Here is an 18918-nt window from a genome sequence, read left to right as displayed (position 1 = left end):
AGTTATAAATTTTTTAAGAATTTTGAAAACTGAAAAAAGATGAAAAATTACCCAGCCCAGCAGAATCAACATAGATAAATGGGCCTGGCTCGAAGTGGTTAAAATACAAATCTGCAAGGAAATATTTTACTATTAGGTTTTCTTCTCAACCAATGTTATCTGAGAGCTTGCAAGGAAAAAAGTCACAGTCTAATTACCCAGGTTAGACTCCAACCCCAAACCCTCCTTTTTGTCGAGCAGATGTCTCAACCATTGGACCACCAGGCTCAGGGTCAGGCGGCCAGTTCCAGTGTGACAAAGCAGGAGGAGCCGTAATCAGTAAACAAAGGACAACCTTAACACTGAAATTTTCACCCCTCAAAAAATTCTTCTCACTCATGAGATGAGGCTATTATTACAAAGATAAACCACAGGGTTTAGAAAGATGGGTTACAACTTAAACCAACCTGTTTGGCTCTTGGGTCAACTACAGTCACCGTCTTCTTGGGGACTGCGCCCGGCCTCCTAGAGACTAAAATAGACTCCTTGGCAGGTGGCTGTTGCTGTTGCTGTGCTGCCTTGACACTCTTCACCAGGGGGTTGGTGGGGCTGAGTGTGGCTGTTTTATTGGGTGAGGGACGTCGTACTGGCTTGGTCTTGTTGGCTGGGGATGTTACCTTTGGGAGGCTGGGCACCTTGGTGGCACTGAAGGCACCTCTGGTCTCACCCTGCCCCAAAAAAGAAAAACAAATTGTCCAATCCTTTGGGACAGATGCTTTGAGGAAAGAGATATTAACCATACGCTGCTGGATCTAAATTGAAGTTGCATGACAAGTTCCTGGGGGATTTTCAAGATTTTCTGTTTTCAAAATTTTTCAAAAATTCATAACTTCATTTACTGAACATTTACTCCCACACAAATGACTGTCCGGTACTACTCTAATCTGACAAGCAACATCTATTGACACCCAAGTATTTCAGCCAGGCCTGCCACCTTGTAAAGAGAGCCCAGATTGCGCGGCATTGCAGAATTTTCTTTTGTGCCCGAAACTGGCCCAGTACGCTGCTGGCGTCTTTTCAAAAGCAGCCAGATTAGCGTGCAGCGGTACTGTATCACTTATCGCTGGAGCACTTTTGTCCCCGGTCATAATCCGCTTGCACTGAATGCCACAAACAGTGGTATACTGTTTTGAAACAATGACGGATTACCTCCGCTAGTGACAACTGAAAAAAATGTCTGCAATTCCCAGCAGCCCAGTCTTTTGTTCCGAGTACAGTCTTCTGTTACAAGGTCCAGCTCCTTTGTCCGATTTCCGGAGCCCCGGCTATGTGTACAAACCTAACGCCTCCAGTACCGGGTATCCCAGCGCGAAGTGGTTAAACACCAAATAATTTAATTACCCTGGTAAGTTAACAGATAATACAGCTTAGAATGGAGGCCATCTTTAGAAAACTGCCACAAAGAAAACACAGGTTTTGAAAATTTGGGGGCTCTTTGGTGTTCAGCTTATAAATGATAATGATATACAAGTACCAATTTAGGCTTGCATTGTTTTGGCTTAACCACTTGCTGCCGGGGTTTCCGGTAATGGACACGTTTTCTCTATATGCGTAGCCGGGGTCTCTGAAATCAGACAAAAGGAACTGGGCTTTGTAACAAAAGACCACAAAAGATCCAATGTAACAAAAGATCCAATGGGACCACCACCTTACCTCCTGCTGATCCTGCTGATTGGCTGGGCACCCGTGCACCAGCACCATGTTGATCAGCGCCTTCTTGTACGGCTCCTGGCAGATACTTGAGATGGCGTCCATCAGGGTCTCCCCATATCGCTGCCGGTATGCCTTCCTGATTTGTGGCATGTCAATCTAGTGAGGAAAATTCTTTTTTTGAATTCTAAGAATTCCCCAAAGCTGAATATCATTTAAAAGTTATTCCTTAGAAAATGCAAATACACAATACCAAATTCTGCGAAGCACAATCAAATGTTATCCAGCACACTTCAACAACAGCAATTTGACTAGATCTGAGCTATAAACCTCAGGAAAAAACTAAAACACAAGAACTTGAAACAGTATGATCAGACTGTAGTTGGCTCTCTTGGTTGAGGCACTTTATGTTTCATATAAGCATTTGGCCAGCTGGAGTATACATGAAGGAGATGTTCACAGTGAAAAATATAAAAAAATGTGAAATATGTTTCTGATGCTAACGACCAGCTGCTTGCCCTCATTCATAGTAACAAGTCTCCAGTTTAAGTTTATGCAGACACAAGCCATAGGGGCAGGAGGTAGATAAGCTCACCTCTGATCTGGTGATGACGAGCCTGATCAAACTGGGACTGTTCTGCCTCACCAGACTGATGCGGAACCGCTCGGCCATGTACATGGCACAGTGGTACAGGCACTTCACTATGGACAGATCAAAGAATACACCTCTTTCTACAGCAACGTGTTGACCCTTCAATGAAGTCATTGGTAGAGTCACTAGAGTGACTACTGTAACACCAGTGGGGGGCGGGTTTGACAGTGCAAAAGTATCCTGATGTCACTTTCTGGTAAATATCTTGGAAGTTGGAACAGAGGGATTGCACTTCATTTTTTTAATGGTTCCATGCCATGAGAAAGGAATTATAACTGAGCACGAGCTTCAAAAGGTCTATTAATGTCTTTTCACCTTTCAGTGACCATATTTGAGATTTTCACTTTTTACGACAGTGAGATCACACTCACCACACAGCACTTGTGTCACATAAAACTCATATAAGATTGAAACCTTTCAACCTGAATACCAGTATGCAACTGACTGAAATAAAGAAAGAGATACAGCTCTTGTAGCACTGCAGTGCAACGGCTATCTGAACCCAAACAGCTGTCCCCCCCTCTGCCTGACAGCATGATCTGAGAGACTCACCCATTGCTTGCAGAGCATCCCTGTAGTCCCCTCCCAGTTGCTGCTGTATCTCATCCATAACTCTTCTTCCATACAGCTGTCATTATTTCAGCCAATGAAACAGAGTGTACAAGAAAACAAAGAATAGAAATCCTTTTTCAAAATTCCAGTTGAATTACGTACACATTTCATACGTAACTGTACGCTGCTTCAGTGATGTGAATTCTCTAGTTCCCTGAGAGCATTCTTGTCTCAACAGGGCAGTTATAAACAACACCGCTGAGGTTAAATCATCACAAGTCTGTCAAAAGTCATCCAGTCTCAAGTCAATTCCCCAAAACTCAAATGAATTCCAGCAAAGGTTCGGTGTCAAAGTTCTCAGTTGACACTCCAAAAAACACAACTACACTGCTACAATGCCAAACAGTTGCACTGTCCAAAGTGAAACGGGCTACGAAGACTCACCTGCTCATACTGCTCCAAGACCTCTCTGATCTGGGAGAAGCTAGCGATTCGCAGCAGCTCTGCTAGTTTGCCAGTGTCAGCTTTCCATCTCTCCTCCTCAGACTCAGTGTTCAAGATCTCAGCATCCTGCTTGGCTCGGTCGGGGTCAATCTCACTGCCCTCCATGCGAGTGCCCTATCAACGGCATTGAGAAAGAGGAAGAAATCAAAGAGGTCCACCTCAAAGCCAGTGAGGATGGAGCAGCGTTGGGGGGTTCAGAAAATACTCTGAAGGATACTGGTCCCTTGCAAATCACCCTAGGCTAAAAGTGGCTTGCCTATGGACACATGCCACATGGTCAGTGGCCAGTTGTGCTGACTTTTCAACGAGGAGCAAATTCAAGAGGTCATCCCTCCTAGGACCCCGCCTTCTCCCTCCCACGCAGGCTCAGTTTCAAGTGCACATGGCGCAAAGTGCGCACAACCCATTTCCACTTAAATGCAGTCTTTCTTAGGTAGCCCAGCTTCTCTTTTCTATACCAGCCAGGGGGGTGCGGTCCAAGGAGATCACAGCTCACTGAGGTATACCTTGGCTACGGCAAGGAAGAGATGTCTTAGCTGGCCTTTGGTCTCGCTCTTGATGTCATCAGCGAGCTGGGTGCCGTACTCCTTGGCATATGCCTTCTTGATAACACTGATTGCCTGCAGAGGTAGAAAAAAAAATGAAACTAATGAGGAAGCCACTCTCGTGTATGTGTTGCCACTGGAAATTATCTCCACTCAAAGACACTTCTTGCATTTGTCTGCCTGCTATGAAATGCATATATTCTATCATAAAAACACACCTACCTGAAATGTGCATGATGAACGTATACACTGTCATTTTAAATGATAATCATTTTAAATTATTTCGTGGTCTCCAGCACAAACTGTAAAACGTTTGTTTGGCAAATTTCCATTTTACCACCAAGAAATGATTCAAAAATGTATTTTAACCCCTTGAGGACGGGAATTTTTTTTCTGAAAGCCGACTCCAAGAATTCCAGCCTCACTTGGCCAGGAAGGCCACCTGCCAAACTGCAAATTATCGGTTTGTGGCCCTGCATGCTCTGTACGCTTTGAATTACACGGTGAAAAGGCTGATTGTTCAGTGGCATGCAGCTCTACTCACGCTTCCACATTCCCGTTGCCTCTTTTCAAAGTGGGGACTTTTGTGAAGCTGGTGATTATGATGCAAATTCGGTCTTTTCATTTCTGGGCTACGCACAAAGACCAATTACCATATATACAAGAGCCAGGGTCTGCCTTCTTTCACCTCGTTCACTCGAGCGGGGGCCGAGAATAATAGCTGAAAAGTGGGCTGAGGATCTCAATTTTTATGGCGGCTCTAGCCGTGTCCCGGCGCAAAGGGGTTAAGAAAAACATCATTAATCTTTCAGTCTAGTGTAACTTACTGCATTATTTCTTGTGCACAGAAGTCCCATCACAGTGTCTGTCAAAGGCAACTCTCCCTGTCCAGACAACAGAACCACAATGAACTTCAACTTTCCACAGTTTATTAAAAGGTATGGGATACTGAATGAAGGGATGCTTTCAGAGCTATTACATGACCAAATACAACAGACAAAGAGTAGGATGTTATACCCACAATCAACAGAAGTGACTCGACTTGTTGAATACTGCACAGCTCAAGCAGGTTGTCATTTGTCAACAAAATGGGGTGCCCTGGTTAGCTTGAGATAGACATTTCATGTTATTCTTGGAGTGCTCAATGACCATCCTTTGGGATGAATGAAATCCACTGCAACCAGACAAGTCTCAGTTGAAAAAATATTAAATGTTTTAAGTAAAAGGTTTACGGAGGCACAATGCAAGGGTATCTCTTTTGTGAGTACATGTAGGTCTTGTTCTGAAAAGAACCACAGGGTACTTGACATTTCATTTAATTAACCACCTTTACCAAGTTTCAAAGCTCATCTATTAAATGTTTCATGTAACAAATTTTTTGTCCATCTCAGTATCAAGCAAGCTTGAACTTTAAACTTTAAACTCATGCAAGGTGTGAACAAACCAATGGATGAGCTCACTTGATGTTGTGTTAAGTTGCTTTACATTAAAATACCCTTCTGGTCTGCAGACTGTTTGCCTCATCAAGCTGCAATGAGCCAACTTCGTATTCCAACAGCACATGCCCAAAACGAAGCACATGAGTGTTCATTTCTGAACAGTATGCATACACAACGTTTGCGCTATCAGCACTGTCATCCACCGACTTGCATGTGTGCTTTGTGTTTGAATGACCTAGACTTTTAGAAATACCAAACTAGCAGATTCAAAAACTGACTGACACCGGCAAAATTTCAAGCCTTAGCACAGGAACAGGTGGAAAGGCTTGCGGTAGCACCATGCGAAGGAATACATCTCTTATGAGTATACTCCTGGTTCTTTTCAGAACCACACATACTCATAAGAGATATGTTCCTTCACATGGTGCTACCGCAAGCCTTTCCACCTATTGCTGTCTTTCACAATGAATAGCCTGAAATTCCACCTAAGCACAGGATTGAAGAACAGGTAGAGGAGACTCTGCCTTTCACACAGTTTTGCTCCTCTTTTGTTCATATTCTATGCCTTTTTGAACAGCCTCATATTTTCTGTGCGATCATCAATTAAACAACTGTTGAGCACTGTGATGCGGGATATAACCCGAGGGACGCACAGCACCCCAAGGCGAAACCGAGGGCTCTTTGTCTACCCGAGGGTGTTCAAACATCATATGCCACATCACAGCAGTCAGCAATGGTTTTGTCATATGTGTCTTCATTATGTTGAGGCTCAGGAATTTGCCCAAAGAAACAAGTTCTGAATTTCAGAAGTTCAGGAGATGATAGGCCTACTGTCAAACTGTATAATTCACAGACATAAATGATATCGTCTGCGAAGGTACTGTCCCCTCATTTCCTATCCCTAACAGTCCTGAATCCTCTGATTTCAATAATTTTATAGCACCCTGGGGGTAAGGGTTAATTGCTTAAACCTTAATGTGAAAGTAGGGCAGGTACCAGTGAGTACAAGTTCACATGTCATGTCTCCTTAGTGATCCTTTCATTACCTAATATGCTGCGGGGACGAGAATGAGTCTGTTATACGAATGCAACCATTGATCAAATTCCCTGGTAAACTATACACAAAATGTATCATGGGTAACTGACTAAACGAGCAACAGCGGTCACTCTCGAACTTCCCAAACTCTCCTGTCTCCTGCACGTGCTATAGGCAGAATGAGTTGTCTCACAGCGAGTGTGATATGCGGAAATATTGCCCTGTTGTAATCGTTCTGGGCCACTGAACAGACAGTATCCAAGACAAAGGTATGACAATGTTTAGTCTATCATGCACCTCGTCAGCCTCTGTTGTTCAACAACTTGTCCACAATAGAAACATCCAAGTATGCAGTCCCGACTTTTCCAACAAAGAAACTTCCCCTAATAGTGGAGGCCGACACACACACACTTGCCATTTTACCTTAAGTGCCTGTCGCAGTGCAGTAGCATCAATCATTTCTCGCTTGGCCAGGAGGATGCTGATGATGTCCGTCCACTCATCTCCAAGGACTTCAATCAGCTCTACCTCAAGGTCCTGACCAAAACACGAGTAAAGTTTTAATCATTACAAACTCATGGAAAAATAATCATTCCTTATAGTCCTAGAGGTCTGAATCTAACGTCACTAAGGAATGCTGCGACATTAGCTCAAGACCGCCGGGCCTGGAGGTCTGTATCAGAAATGGGTGCCACCTACCCTCTTTAGAGGACAATACTGGATTGGATAGGACTATAGTCAAGTCTATCATAAGTAAAAATTGCATCACTGAACCCCCAGTCTTCGCAAGCTATTCAAATGAACTTTGTCGAAACCATGCCTTAGTTGATTACAAAAGCATCTTGTGGTCATTCTGAACTGAAAAGTGATACAGTTTTGGCTTAACTTGAGACACATTTGAAATGGACTTTACGGACTTGAAAACTGCACTAACTTCCTACAAGTGGAACTGTTGCCGTGTCATATTCTGGGCCAAACAGTGAATTCCTAGCTTCACACTACCCCCACTTTGCAGCAGAGTGCTGGGAATTCTCCAATAGCACAACACTATGCAGTATTTAACCAATGGCACATTAATTTGGCAATGGGTGTTTCTGCCCTTCACATTCCCTTCAAAATGTTCAGTGTGGTATCCGCTGTTGATCTGACTCAAAATGGCCAGCCAACCCAAGCAGTCAATCAGTGCATCTCCAATAATAAGCAAGTAGTCTTGGGGTCGAATCCCACCGAACTTAGCTTGTGATTTTTCTTCACAAGCCCTCAGACAACACACACTATACAGTTTTTATAAACATACTTCAGTGAGGGTAAAAATTCCCAATATAAATTAATATCTCCCTGAGGCAAATATAGCAATGCATTCTTTGTACTGAATGCGACAAAACAGTTGTGTAGAAACCCTACAGTGTTTCATTTTATTTCCCTAACAGTCACTTCAATCCTCAAATATTTCATGTAACTTTGCGCACAATCTCTAGGGAGTTAGTAGGGTTGAGCCTGTATCCTAATTGCTAAAGTCCCAAAATAAATTGATCTGTTTATTCCTTCTTCCATTTGAGGAAACAGATTTCCAGAAAGAATGGAAGTTAGGAACCTTCTGAAACTGTGCAAAAGGGTTCAGTCCACCAAACAACCTGTTTGGTAGCAAAGGAAATTGAAGCGAATTCTACACAAATTAATCACAACTAGGGACATTTCTAGTTTTATTAGCTGAAATTTATCACATTTTACAGATGCATATTGATAACCTCTGTGAGCACCACCATCATCTCTAAAGACCTGAGACTACATCAAGGAAAGACAAGAAAATAAATCTGAAACGTAGGGGTAGACTTTGTTCAAAGTTTCTAAAAAAAGAGAACTACATGCAGTACAGTTTTGTGTTTTCCTTTGGGAAAGAGATTAGAGACAAGATATCAATTTCAAGATTTAATTTATATGCAGGTGTATTCCGAGAAATAATGGAATGAGTCACAAGTCTTCATGGCTTGAGTTGTGACACATCAAAATCATGCATCAACTTCTGTGGCTACTGCATGGATTTTGTAGGTGACTAGCCATAGTTGTAAGCAATACCCGTTTCAGACACAGCGTAAGCCTCATAGTCTTACCAGTTCATAGTGCTTTTCAAATATCTCTTTGGTCTGTTGCCTCTGGCTGTAGGTCCTCCTGGCCAAGGTATGGATGAAAGCCGTCTCAGCTTTGGCTGGGGGTAAACAGGAAAAAAGCAATGATTGTTTTAAGTAATTAATGCAATGTAAGTGATCATTGAGAAAAGCATTCCCTATTTTGTAAGCTTCCATTTCATGAAATGTACATAAAAAGGGACAGAAGGGTGCTGCTGATTGTTGACAACTTGATTATTTTTTTCTAATATGAAGCCTTCAAATTGATGTGGAATTTTACCAAACGTTGATAAATTTAAAAATTCAAGGGTACTTTTGTTGTTTTTTACAACTTAATGGTTAATTTTATTCTTGGGTACTTTACAATTGTACATAGTGTATAAAGGGTCAGATATATAAATACTTTCCTAAAGTCAACAGCCCTGCTTTTTCTAACCCTCAGGTAACTGCAACTCTGAATCCCTAGGCATTTCCCTTCCCGAATCTTCCAACCTTGCCACTTTGCAGACATCCAATGGCACATTCTTTGTACATATCTCTGAAGAGCATTGAGTCCAAAACAATGTAATAGCAACTGGGTTGTCTATTTACACACTGCGCATTTCCCCGGTCCTATAAAATGCTCCAAAATATCCCGTGGACTTTGAAGGATCTGGGACGGTTAGAGTCAAGGCTTGGGGGTCAAAGGCTTGGGGGTCAAAGGCCATGGTGGGATGTCATGGGGCTTAGAACTTTTCCTTCAGTTAAGCCTTACTGTGATTTTTGTCATGTCCTTGTTGTAATCCAATATAAAATGCTTCCCCAGTAATCAATGCAGTAGAAATTGTCAAACTTCTCTTGTAGTCCACTGATGAAACAACTTACTCATTCCCTTGGTAGCTTTGAAGAGCCTGGCAGCATCTTCCTTGTCATCATATGGAGCTGGTTTACTTGCCGCTTCTCTCTGTTCCCAGAAAGAACAATTTGAAATAAGCTTGAACGAAAATCGTTGTTAGAAGTGTCCACAAGGGTATGCAATATTACAGTATTTAAATATAATGGTATAATATAAACATGACAATAGTCTGGGTACAACCCATGCATTAAGGGACAAGAAAAACCAATGAACCAGGAAATGAGCCAAGGAAAGCAGAGCCACTGCATCACTCTGATTGGCCGGTGCAACTGTCTCCCACCTTTCTCTTCTCTTCCTCTTTCTTCCTACTGTGTCCCAGCAGGGGCAGCTTGGGCTGGGGCTTCGGCCTCCGGAAGATGGTGGGAGCTTTCTTGTTCACCTGAAGAGAGGAAAAGAGAAAAAACGAGCATTAATACCCACAAGAATTCACATCATGAACAGCAGCAAATCAAAGTAAATCAGAGGATGTGTTTAAAATATGGCCTAAATGTGAGGAAACGTAGGAGGCAATGCACACTGAAAGTACTTGTTATGGGAACAAATACATTTTAGAAGATGGAATAACAACACAAATACCATTAAAAGTGGCAATTTCACACAAAACAAAAGTATTAAAAGTGGTAGGTTTTTTGAAATTGAGAAATGTATGTAACAGAAATCTTTGAAACAAGACCTTTTGAACGATGTCATATAGTAAAAAGTATACGTGTGTGATTAAATTCTTTGAATGGGATTGCAAAAATCTCATTTGAGGCTTCACAGGATGCAATATGCAATGTTTGGATAGAAAGTCCATTTTTAGAGCGCCTACCACTGTCTTGTTCTTGCTTGTACCCGATGGGCTGATGCTGACTTGATCGACCTGCTCCTCGGTCTCTGTCTGCCCAGGCTCGGACTGGTGAACAGACTGCCAGGAGTAAATATCGAGCACATGTAATTCATAACATAGATCCCTGTGCCTGGGCAGTCAAGGCAACAGTAACCTGTGTTCGAAAACTGGCTGGAACAATTAAATGTAACTGTATTCAATCCAGCTCAAGTGCATTTTGTGACCCACCATTCCAAAACCAGGCTGAAGATTTGCAAGCCAGTATTTGGAAAAATGATATTGATATGCACATGAGCAATGCAAATGCCACAACTTTCACTGTCCATTACTACTAAAACTTTCTGCAGAAAAACAGTTCACCATGGATCACTTTGTACGAAAGAATAACAGCAGAGAAGAGGAAAAGTGATACCTGTACATCAAAATCACCTACAGTAGTTCAGCCTGGTTTTGGAATGTGGGGTCACGGTTTCTCTCGTGATAAAAAGATGTAAATGGTTTTGTGCATATTCAATTGAAAATTAACTCACCCAATTGTTGTACCTAACTTGTGCATATCAGCCATACACACTTCTCTAATTCATATAAGTTACATATATAGCACAATCCATATCTTATGCATGGATTTTGCAAGATGGACTTACTCCATTGGCGGTGGCAACCTCCTGATCCCTGTTGTAGAAATGGGGCTCATCTTCTTCAAAACCCCTCGTTTCAACCTCAAAGCTTTTAGTCTCTTGGGCCTTCAGTGTCAGATAGTACTCATGAAGCAAGTAATCATCCTCCTATCAAACCATGAACAAACTTGCAATCAGAGTGCACTCATAGCACAGGAATCTATATACATTTATATGCAAAATATAAGTGGGCATTTACGTGGGCATCCACATGGAATGCCTGGTACACTTTTGCACACGTCAAGATGAAAATCAGGCACACACAATGCGAGTCGTGCATGTGGATTGTGGAACGTTACTTTGACATATGTACACCTTTTTTGGTACCTGCTACTGAAGGAAGAGCCCTTGTTTGGCTTGAAAAGTTTCTCATACTTTTCAGGTTAGTTTGAAGACTTGAAATGCACAAAGAACTATCTGCTCTAAACTGCAAATCATGGCAGAAGTGAAGATGACTTCTAGCTCACCCATTGGTCAACATTGTATTCTGCCGTGACGCTGAGGAGTCGTTTGGATATCTTGTCATTTTCAGCAGCTATTCTCTCTTGCTCTCTTAGCATGTGAGGCCTGTTCAAACTGTTCACAGCAAATCAAAGAGACAAATGTTCCACATAATTGAGTCTAGAAGTCTCTGTGTTACATAATGTAATAAAACAAAACACTCTTCAACCTCAGAAATCACTGTGAAACTTCTTCAAGTCAACTCAATTCTCACCAACTCAATTCTCACCAACTTGGTCCAACTCAACTCTGTCAATCATCAACTCTGAAGTTAGTCCAAAGTTGACTCATTAAAATCAACTTGGTCTACATGTACAATTTACAAGTACATGATATATTCTACTCTAAGGCCAACTTAGTTTGATTTCAGTTCTGTCTCTACTGGCTAATGGATACAGATCTCACATAACTGCTTGGAAGGATGGACATGGGGGGCTTGAGTGGGCTCATCAATGATGCAACTGAGATCAGTCCCAAATCATCATGGACAAGAGTTGGAGAAATAACACAGTGCAAAGAATGGGTCACAAATTAGCCTATGAACTGGCTCACTTCTGTTCTTTACTTTTAGGCCAATGTAGAATGATCTTGAATCTCCAAATTCACTAGTGACGATTAAGGTGAAAATCCAATTGAAAGCTGCAACTGCTTTACTGGAGCTGTTTATGTCCAAACTTCTTTGGTATGTCTAAAAATATGCATATGTAAATTTAAGTTATTTGGGTGTCTCTGGGTGCAATCAAAATCAATCTGTCACCTTTTGGGCAGCTCATCATAGTCTTCATTCCAGTTGTCCAGCTGTCCTGCTGAACGGATGACCTTGGTCAGTTTAGCCAGAAGGATGCGGTTCTCCTGGTCAATTGCCTCTTGCCTCTGCTCCTCCAGCTGTGGGTGAGAAAAATTCCAGTTTTGCTCAATTAAGAACGAACAATTTCTAGTTTTTTAGCCTCCCTTTTAATCCCAGTATACAATGGTTCATGATGTGGCAAAAACTGCACATGTACATGTACACTGTAATCTCTGACTTTGTATATACTTTGGGCCAATAAATTGCCACTAAAAACTGAAAGTTATCATTTACGGAATCAACGGTTCCAACTTTAACTATATTAAACAGTGCGAATAAAATTTCATTTCTGCTTACACATGTGTACCAACAGATGAGGAGTGACCACCTGAAAATGGCTAAGCAAGATTTCTTTTCAACACGATTGCCACAGAGTTTGCACAAATGGGTGACGAAACTGACACAATTTGTGAAGATCTGAGTTAAATTTCACTGTAAATATTTTAAACATATCCAACATTGTTTTCTCTAAAAAAAATACTTTTGAACAAACACAGATGTATGTGTCTGGTTGATAATTAGAGATGGGTGTACTTTCTCCTTGCATAGCAATAAATCAAATAATATATTTATTTAATACTGTAGTGGAAAGTGTACGAACTTCACTAACTTTTGCTGTGCGTAATAATGAGGACTAGTGTGGTGTGTACATATCCTGTGATGTACACAGGATGGTTTGCGTGTGATCAAGGCAAGCGCGTAACTGGGCGGAGCTTGCTTTTTGTTAAGATTCAGCTAATTCAGCGAAGCTGTGTACATGTAGACGTAAGTTCTTGGTGCTCTCACTGTGGCGTACGTGTGTTGCTATGGGCGTTGTGTATGCTGCTATATGCTAGGCGAGGGCAGACCGTCTCCGTGTAGCATTACACAGGTTGTACAGTCCAGCCGTTCACTTGCAGGTGCATTATAGTAGATTTGGGCTGGGCCCGCGGTGCCATGGTGCTTAGTGCATGCGGGCCATATCGTTATAGTGACACTGGGCTAAGCAATGCGTTAGGCAGTGCGACATTGAGATGTGTAGTGCTACTGCGGTCCAGTGTTGGTAATTGGTCTTGTGTTGGCAACGTTGGACGTGCATTGCTGATAGTGTTCATGCGATGCGACATTGTTTTGTGCATTGCATGTAGGAGTTGCATGAGGCAACATTAGTCAGTGCGTTGCTGATTGGCGCGACGCAGTGCGATATTAGCTGTGTATTGCTAATAGCCTCTCCTCAAGACCAAGCAAAGCAATAGAGGTTGTAATAAAGCTTTAATACCCAATACGAATTATCCTGAATCACTCAATCAATTAATTATTCATTGAATGTCTGAATAAATCCCATTGTTGTTGAGGTTACCGGCAATCTAATTGTCAGGTGTCCTTGTTGTTGTGTGTTGTCTAATTGGCAGAGAGCATCACAGTCATCATAATTGGCAGTATATTTCCACCAAAATGGATCTGTTCCCTTAGCCTTTAGGTCACTTTGTGTGAACTCTGGACCGAGGAGGAACCCGAGGTTAGGTTGGAGTTGAGAGCCCAAATAGTTTCAGACTTTATCCTCAAACGTAGGTTAGGTTATTCTTTAGGTTTAATACCTGGATTTTCTTGAGGTTCAGTTGTAGATGCAGGTAGGATTTAGGCGTCTTGGTATTCAGGCTTGTCTTCACAGATTTCCTCTACGGAATTAAAGACAAAGAAATCAATCTGAATGAAAGAAGAAAAAAATTCTTCAACAATCGATGATCACATGATCAACGTTCTTCAGTGAGAATTAACATTCTAACACATACTGATTCTGAAACATACATGCTAGAACCTCCAATTTAAAAAAATATATAATTTATGTTTTACAGAAAAAGTCCTTTGTACGTAACAGATTTATGTTTTAATTTAAACATGCAAGCAAACAAAATTTCATTCTTTTCTATGGTTAATATTAACAGTAAACATCTGCTCAAACCTAACTGGTATACAGAGCCATGGGCACAGAGAAAGCACAGGCAAGTACATGTAGCCAATTAACTTTATGTTTGAATTGGAACCGTCAATCTGTTATAAAGTAAACCTTGCCAGTTCAAAAAGCACCAAGAACTCTTCATCCGGGATAAGTACCATTGAGTCAGTGCCAGTGACCCTGTTGTGTATTGTCAATGGAAATACTGCATGGAAGCCTAAGTACACACACCTCAGCAGCCCATGCACAATGGGGTAACCCTGACAACCAGCAGGTTACGCCAAAACACGGTGTGCATTTCAAATATCTGCGCGCCAGATTTTTTACTTACTGGACTTTTTTGTTGTCTGATATTCTCCTGGAACACATGTATGATATTCAATCAAGGAAATTAATGGCAGGACAGCAACTCAAAGAAATAGAAAAGTTTGTCCTTTGAAACTGTCCATATAAAACCCTCCATGTTGATGAACACTCACTACCGGTAAATTGTTTTGTCCTTATCTTCAACTTAATCCACATCACTTGATAGGTTTAGCCATTGGGCATTATTGTTGTGCATGCATATAACTGTGCAAGTGCACATAAACATGAACCCCTACCGGTAATTTTAAAAATATGTTCCAAACTCTAATTTTAACCTAAGATCATGTAAGATCATTATTCAAACACATAAATTGTGTGCACGCTTCATCTTTTTAACAATTTGTTCTTTAACACAATCTGTTTTCTTTTACCAAACTACATATAATATCCAGCTCCTGTTTTATTTCAATTTTCTGTAATACTTAGTGGAAATGTTATACTGTGTAAACTTCCAGTCAGTATTTCTTTGATCTTTTTTGCTATCAGGAAGCAAGTACATACACTGTACATACTTATAATGGCAGTCACTGAGAGGGAAGGGATGTCACTGTAAAATATGTGGTTGTAAAATGTCAACCAAACTTTCTTCTCCAATGTGCAACCACAGCAAAATGGATGGATAAAAAATGCAAAATTTACAGATATGCATGTACTTCAACCAATAAAAACCCAAGTGCAAGGTACAAATGCAAGTACAGAATATCTTGTGAACTTCATTTTGCTATCTTTCATTTCAGCTTCTAGTTAATCACCTTCGATAAATGTATGATCATGGTAATTTAACAAACACAAAAATTTACAATTAGCCTGAGAAGGGCTTAAAGCAGATTGTCCACGGGGCCTTATAGCAAGCCACTAATCCTGAGTTCATTCTTCAACTTACTCTGAAAAACAAACTGAAAAAAGTACTTTGAAGGGACCTTGCTTTGCTTTTAAGATAACAAACAAAAAAATCCAGGCAAATGATCACTGAACATCTGGAGGACCAAGTAAGGACAAAAGGATTATGCAAGCTAAAGGCACACACTGGTACATAAACTGCACAAAAATAACGGACTCCATCTCTTCTTTTAACTGAGCAAGGCTGAGGCTTGGATTGTGCGACATGTATAAAATCTCTTAATAAAGCTTGTAACTGAATGTTAACAAAACAAGTCTTCAAGTTAACTTTTGATTCTCATGCCCTTGTTTGCTTATAAAATGCTTTTAAAATTTGATTTATAAAATTTTATTTCTATTTGGTGTACTCTTTTCTTTTGTAACCTTATTTTCACATGCACAATGTACATGTAGGTACTGAAATAGCGAAGTAAGAAATCTACCTGTATCTGGAGGTCATCAAACTTTTTGGTTTTCTTTCTAATGCATTTTGTTCTACAGTTAAGGCCAACCCGCGCCAAAAAAACGTTCATTTGATGCATCTTTGAAGTGATAACAGATTTTGGCTTCCTAGTGCCAGCTGCTTTCTGCAGCTGCTTTACTAGTCTTGGGCCAAGACGGCAGAACTCAATAACGGACTCGATCGAGCATATGCAGTAGAACGAGCTGTTGATTGGTGAAACAGGTCACGAGAGGGCGCAACAGAAATCGGCACACGTGGCATATGCTCAATCAAGTCTGCCATCGAGTTCTGCCGTCTTGGCCCAAGACTACTGATTTACTGGAATAAGAACCCACTTGCTACTCAAAAGGTTAGAGCCTAATCGGATTATTGGATGGTTTCATTGTGTCCTTCTTTTGAAAACATGCATATACCTATAAGGTCTGAGATTAAATGCACCTTTTCTGCATATGTATGATGACTCTCTGGTCATATCTGTGTGTGCTACTCTTGATAAGCTACTTAGGGTGGTGAAAGCAGGAAAATGTTGCCCATGCAGGCGGACTATATGATGCGATGGTCAATGGTTACCTTTCTGTCATCTTAAAATAACCATGTGACGCAAAAGTATACATTGTACTCCTAGTACAATCAAGAGCATACAGGTACTCTCACTAAGCCAGGTTCTGGGTGATGCTCAAGTTGAGCTTTTCACGGTAACTATCCAGATATACTGTCATCCGTTCACTCATGACTATACTTGTTAACACAAGTCACACACTCAAACACAGCCTCCGTGAGACATAAATTAGCTATTACAGGAGGCTACGGACATACATGTATGCACATGTAATGGTCAACAAATACACAGAAAAACCTGAAATGATAAATGACTGTGAGTTGGGAAGTGATTCCTACCCGGGAAATTTCAGCACATTCAATCCTAACAGAGAGGCTTCCCAGCATGATCAATTGTTGTGATTGGTTGATATGACGGAAAGGGCAGCTGCACTGATTTGAATATTTGATCAAGAAACCCTTTGAAAGGGAGCGTCACTGTGCATTTAAAAAAATGTCAGATACATGTACATACAGGTGGTAGGGTGCTAGGGTCACAGAAGACCATGCATTTTAGAAAGCATTCCATTAATTGGTTAATTACATATACATGTACACATGAAAAAGTGAGGGAAAATCACCAGTGCTACTGTAGCTAACAAAATAGCAACTCAAAAGGGCTGTCAAATATTCTGCGTTAAAAATCTCCCCTCCAAAACACACACACACCCACTCTGAATTCCCTCACAACAACTTTTCCAATTTGTCCATTCAGACGTGGCAGGGGGGAACTTGTAGCATATATTTTACTTCTCAGCTTTTTTATTTGGTTGCTTTAAATTCCCCCCCCACTACTTCATTTTTTTTCAATTTGCCCACAGGCAGGGAGAGGGCTACTTTTTCTGCTACAATGGATTCATCATTTCAACTTGAGTTCTTTTTCTTTCAATTTGAATCCTCTAAGCCCTTTCCATGAGACATGACTATAGACAGCAAACATTGGTTTGTCAATCAAATGTTGCTGCATGATTTCACAGATTTTACACAATGGCAACTCCGTAAAATAACGTTTGAACTATAATTTGCACGTAACCAGACGGACCATTATTCAGTGATAATTCTGTCAGCTTCGGGTTCACCAACCATGCTGCATTCAGAAATACTCTTTTTTAACCTGAACAGCAATCATAGTGCAGAATTGTAAATCCATCCCTCCACAAAAGGTGTCAACTGATGTGGATTTCAAGACGCGAGCTTTATTGATAATTTATTTGTATTCAACAGCAGCAGAGAAGAGTGAGGCAGAAAGTGGAATTTGTATGGTGGCTAGGGCACAGTGCATTTGTAAGCATGACTAGGATCAAGTTCCTGAGAGGGGGAACTTGGGGTGGACACATTTCCTCAAGGGGGCACTGATAGCCCCCAGCTCCCTCCCCCATCCTAAGAAATCACATCACTGACATGACTCACGGTAAACTGTGAAATCGAAAGGAGGGGACTGTCAAACTGCAACCACATATTCAGATTTACCTGAATTTTTCACCAACTCCATGAACTTTAGAGGGAAATGTGTCATAACTTTGGCAGGGATGGATGAAACAGGTCTACCCCTCATTTTGTAGGCCTAAATATTATGTTCTTTTTGGAAAAAAAGTAAAAACTTTAGAAAGAATACAACTAATTTACAGAAATCATAAATTAACCTTGGCCTACATGTATAAGGATTCCATACACGGATATCACTTATGTTCTCCTTGTGCAGTGCTTTGTTAGCTGGAAGAAAGTGATAACATGTCTCAAGGGAAACTATCGAGGCATTTTGTCAAAAACAATATTTCAGACCAGTCTCATAAGATTTGAGCCAAGCCCTAGGTGTTCATACCCCCCGCCCCAAACTGTTGGGTCCGACGCCCGCCCCGCTCCCACAATCGCCGGACCCCACATCACAGGCGCTAGGCCATGGGGTAAGGTGTTCATACGCACCTTTTCTAAATGTTGCTTGTAAGCTTTGGCATTCCATTTCTTCTGAAGGAGGTTGTTAACTGGCGGAAAGGCACCGGTTTGGCGTGGCATTTTCAGCATTTTCAGTGCAGCAGAGCTTGGAAACTTCAAGCAAGTAGTAACAAGTGTAGGCTCTGCTCTGTTACTGCCTTATCGTACAAATGTGATGACGCTTGACTTCACTTGTCGCTAGTCAACTTCGAACATGTCGATCGGAGCAGAGAAGTCCGGAAATGTCCAAGCATATCCGATTTCCAGCATACCCATAATGTGCTGTCCCTTCGAGGTAAAGAGTAAATAAATGCCTCTACAAATGATTTTGACAGTGGTGAATGGTGATCAGTGTTACACTGTTGTACCGTTATAAATTATTAAGCCGTCTCTCAATCTCGCGATCTCGCGTCTCTGTTGCCTCCTCCGAGTCCATTGACTGCATTAGTTCTA

The 18918-nt window shown here is 41.3% G+C and overlaps 2 protein-coding genes across 2 annotated transcripts in view; one reads left to right on the top strand and one right to left on the bottom strand.

The window, feature by feature from the left end:
• The window catches only part of LOC147800575 (E3 ubiquitin-protein ligase SIAH1-like), a 97163-nt gene that overhangs the window by 55372 nt on the left and 22873 nt on the right, over nt 1–18918 (top strand). The window lies entirely within an intron of this gene.
• The window catches only part of LOC147800576 (uncharacterized), a 22323-nt gene extending 3405 nt beyond the window's left edge, over nt 1–18918 (bottom strand). The window contains exons 1-17 of the mRNA XM_087141771.1: nt 18457–18918; nt 13870–13950; nt 12203–12330; nt 11412–11520; nt 10912–11052; nt 10250–10345; nt 9719–9817; nt 9408–9486; nt 8529–8623; nt 6841–6954; nt 4770–4826; nt 3904–4017; nt 3338–3511; nt 2894–2969; nt 2285–2391; nt 1693–1848; nt 447–707 (exon numbers count right to left, since the gene is read on the bottom strand). Coding sequence (XP_086997897.1) covers nt 447–707; nt 1693–1848; nt 2285–2391; nt 2894–2969; nt 3338–3511; nt 3904–4017; nt 4770–4826; nt 6841–6954; nt 8529–8623; nt 9408–9486; nt 9719–9817; nt 10250–10345; nt 10912–11052; nt 11412–11520; nt 12203–12330; nt 13870–13950; nt 18457–18555 — 1986 coding nt within the window. The 5' untranslated portion in view covers nt 18556–18918. The remainder of the gene's footprint in view (nt 1–446; nt 708–1692; nt 1849–2284; nt 2392–2893; nt 2970–3337; nt 3512–3903; nt 4018–4769; nt 4827–6840; nt 6955–8528; nt 8624–9407; nt 9487–9718; nt 9818–10249; nt 10346–10911; nt 11053–11411; nt 11521–12202; nt 12331–13869; nt 13951–18456) is intronic.

Source organism: Acanthaster planci, linkage group LG01 (genome assembly GCF_054643075.1).
Source record: "Acanthaster planci isolate LZ-2023a linkage group LG01, COTS_SCS, whole genome shotgun sequence".
Classification (NCBI taxonomy): Eukaryota; Metazoa; Echinodermata; class Asteroidea; order Valvatida; family Acanthasteridae; genus Acanthaster; species Acanthaster planci.
This window is presented reverse-complemented; position numbering and strand designations above follow the sequence as displayed.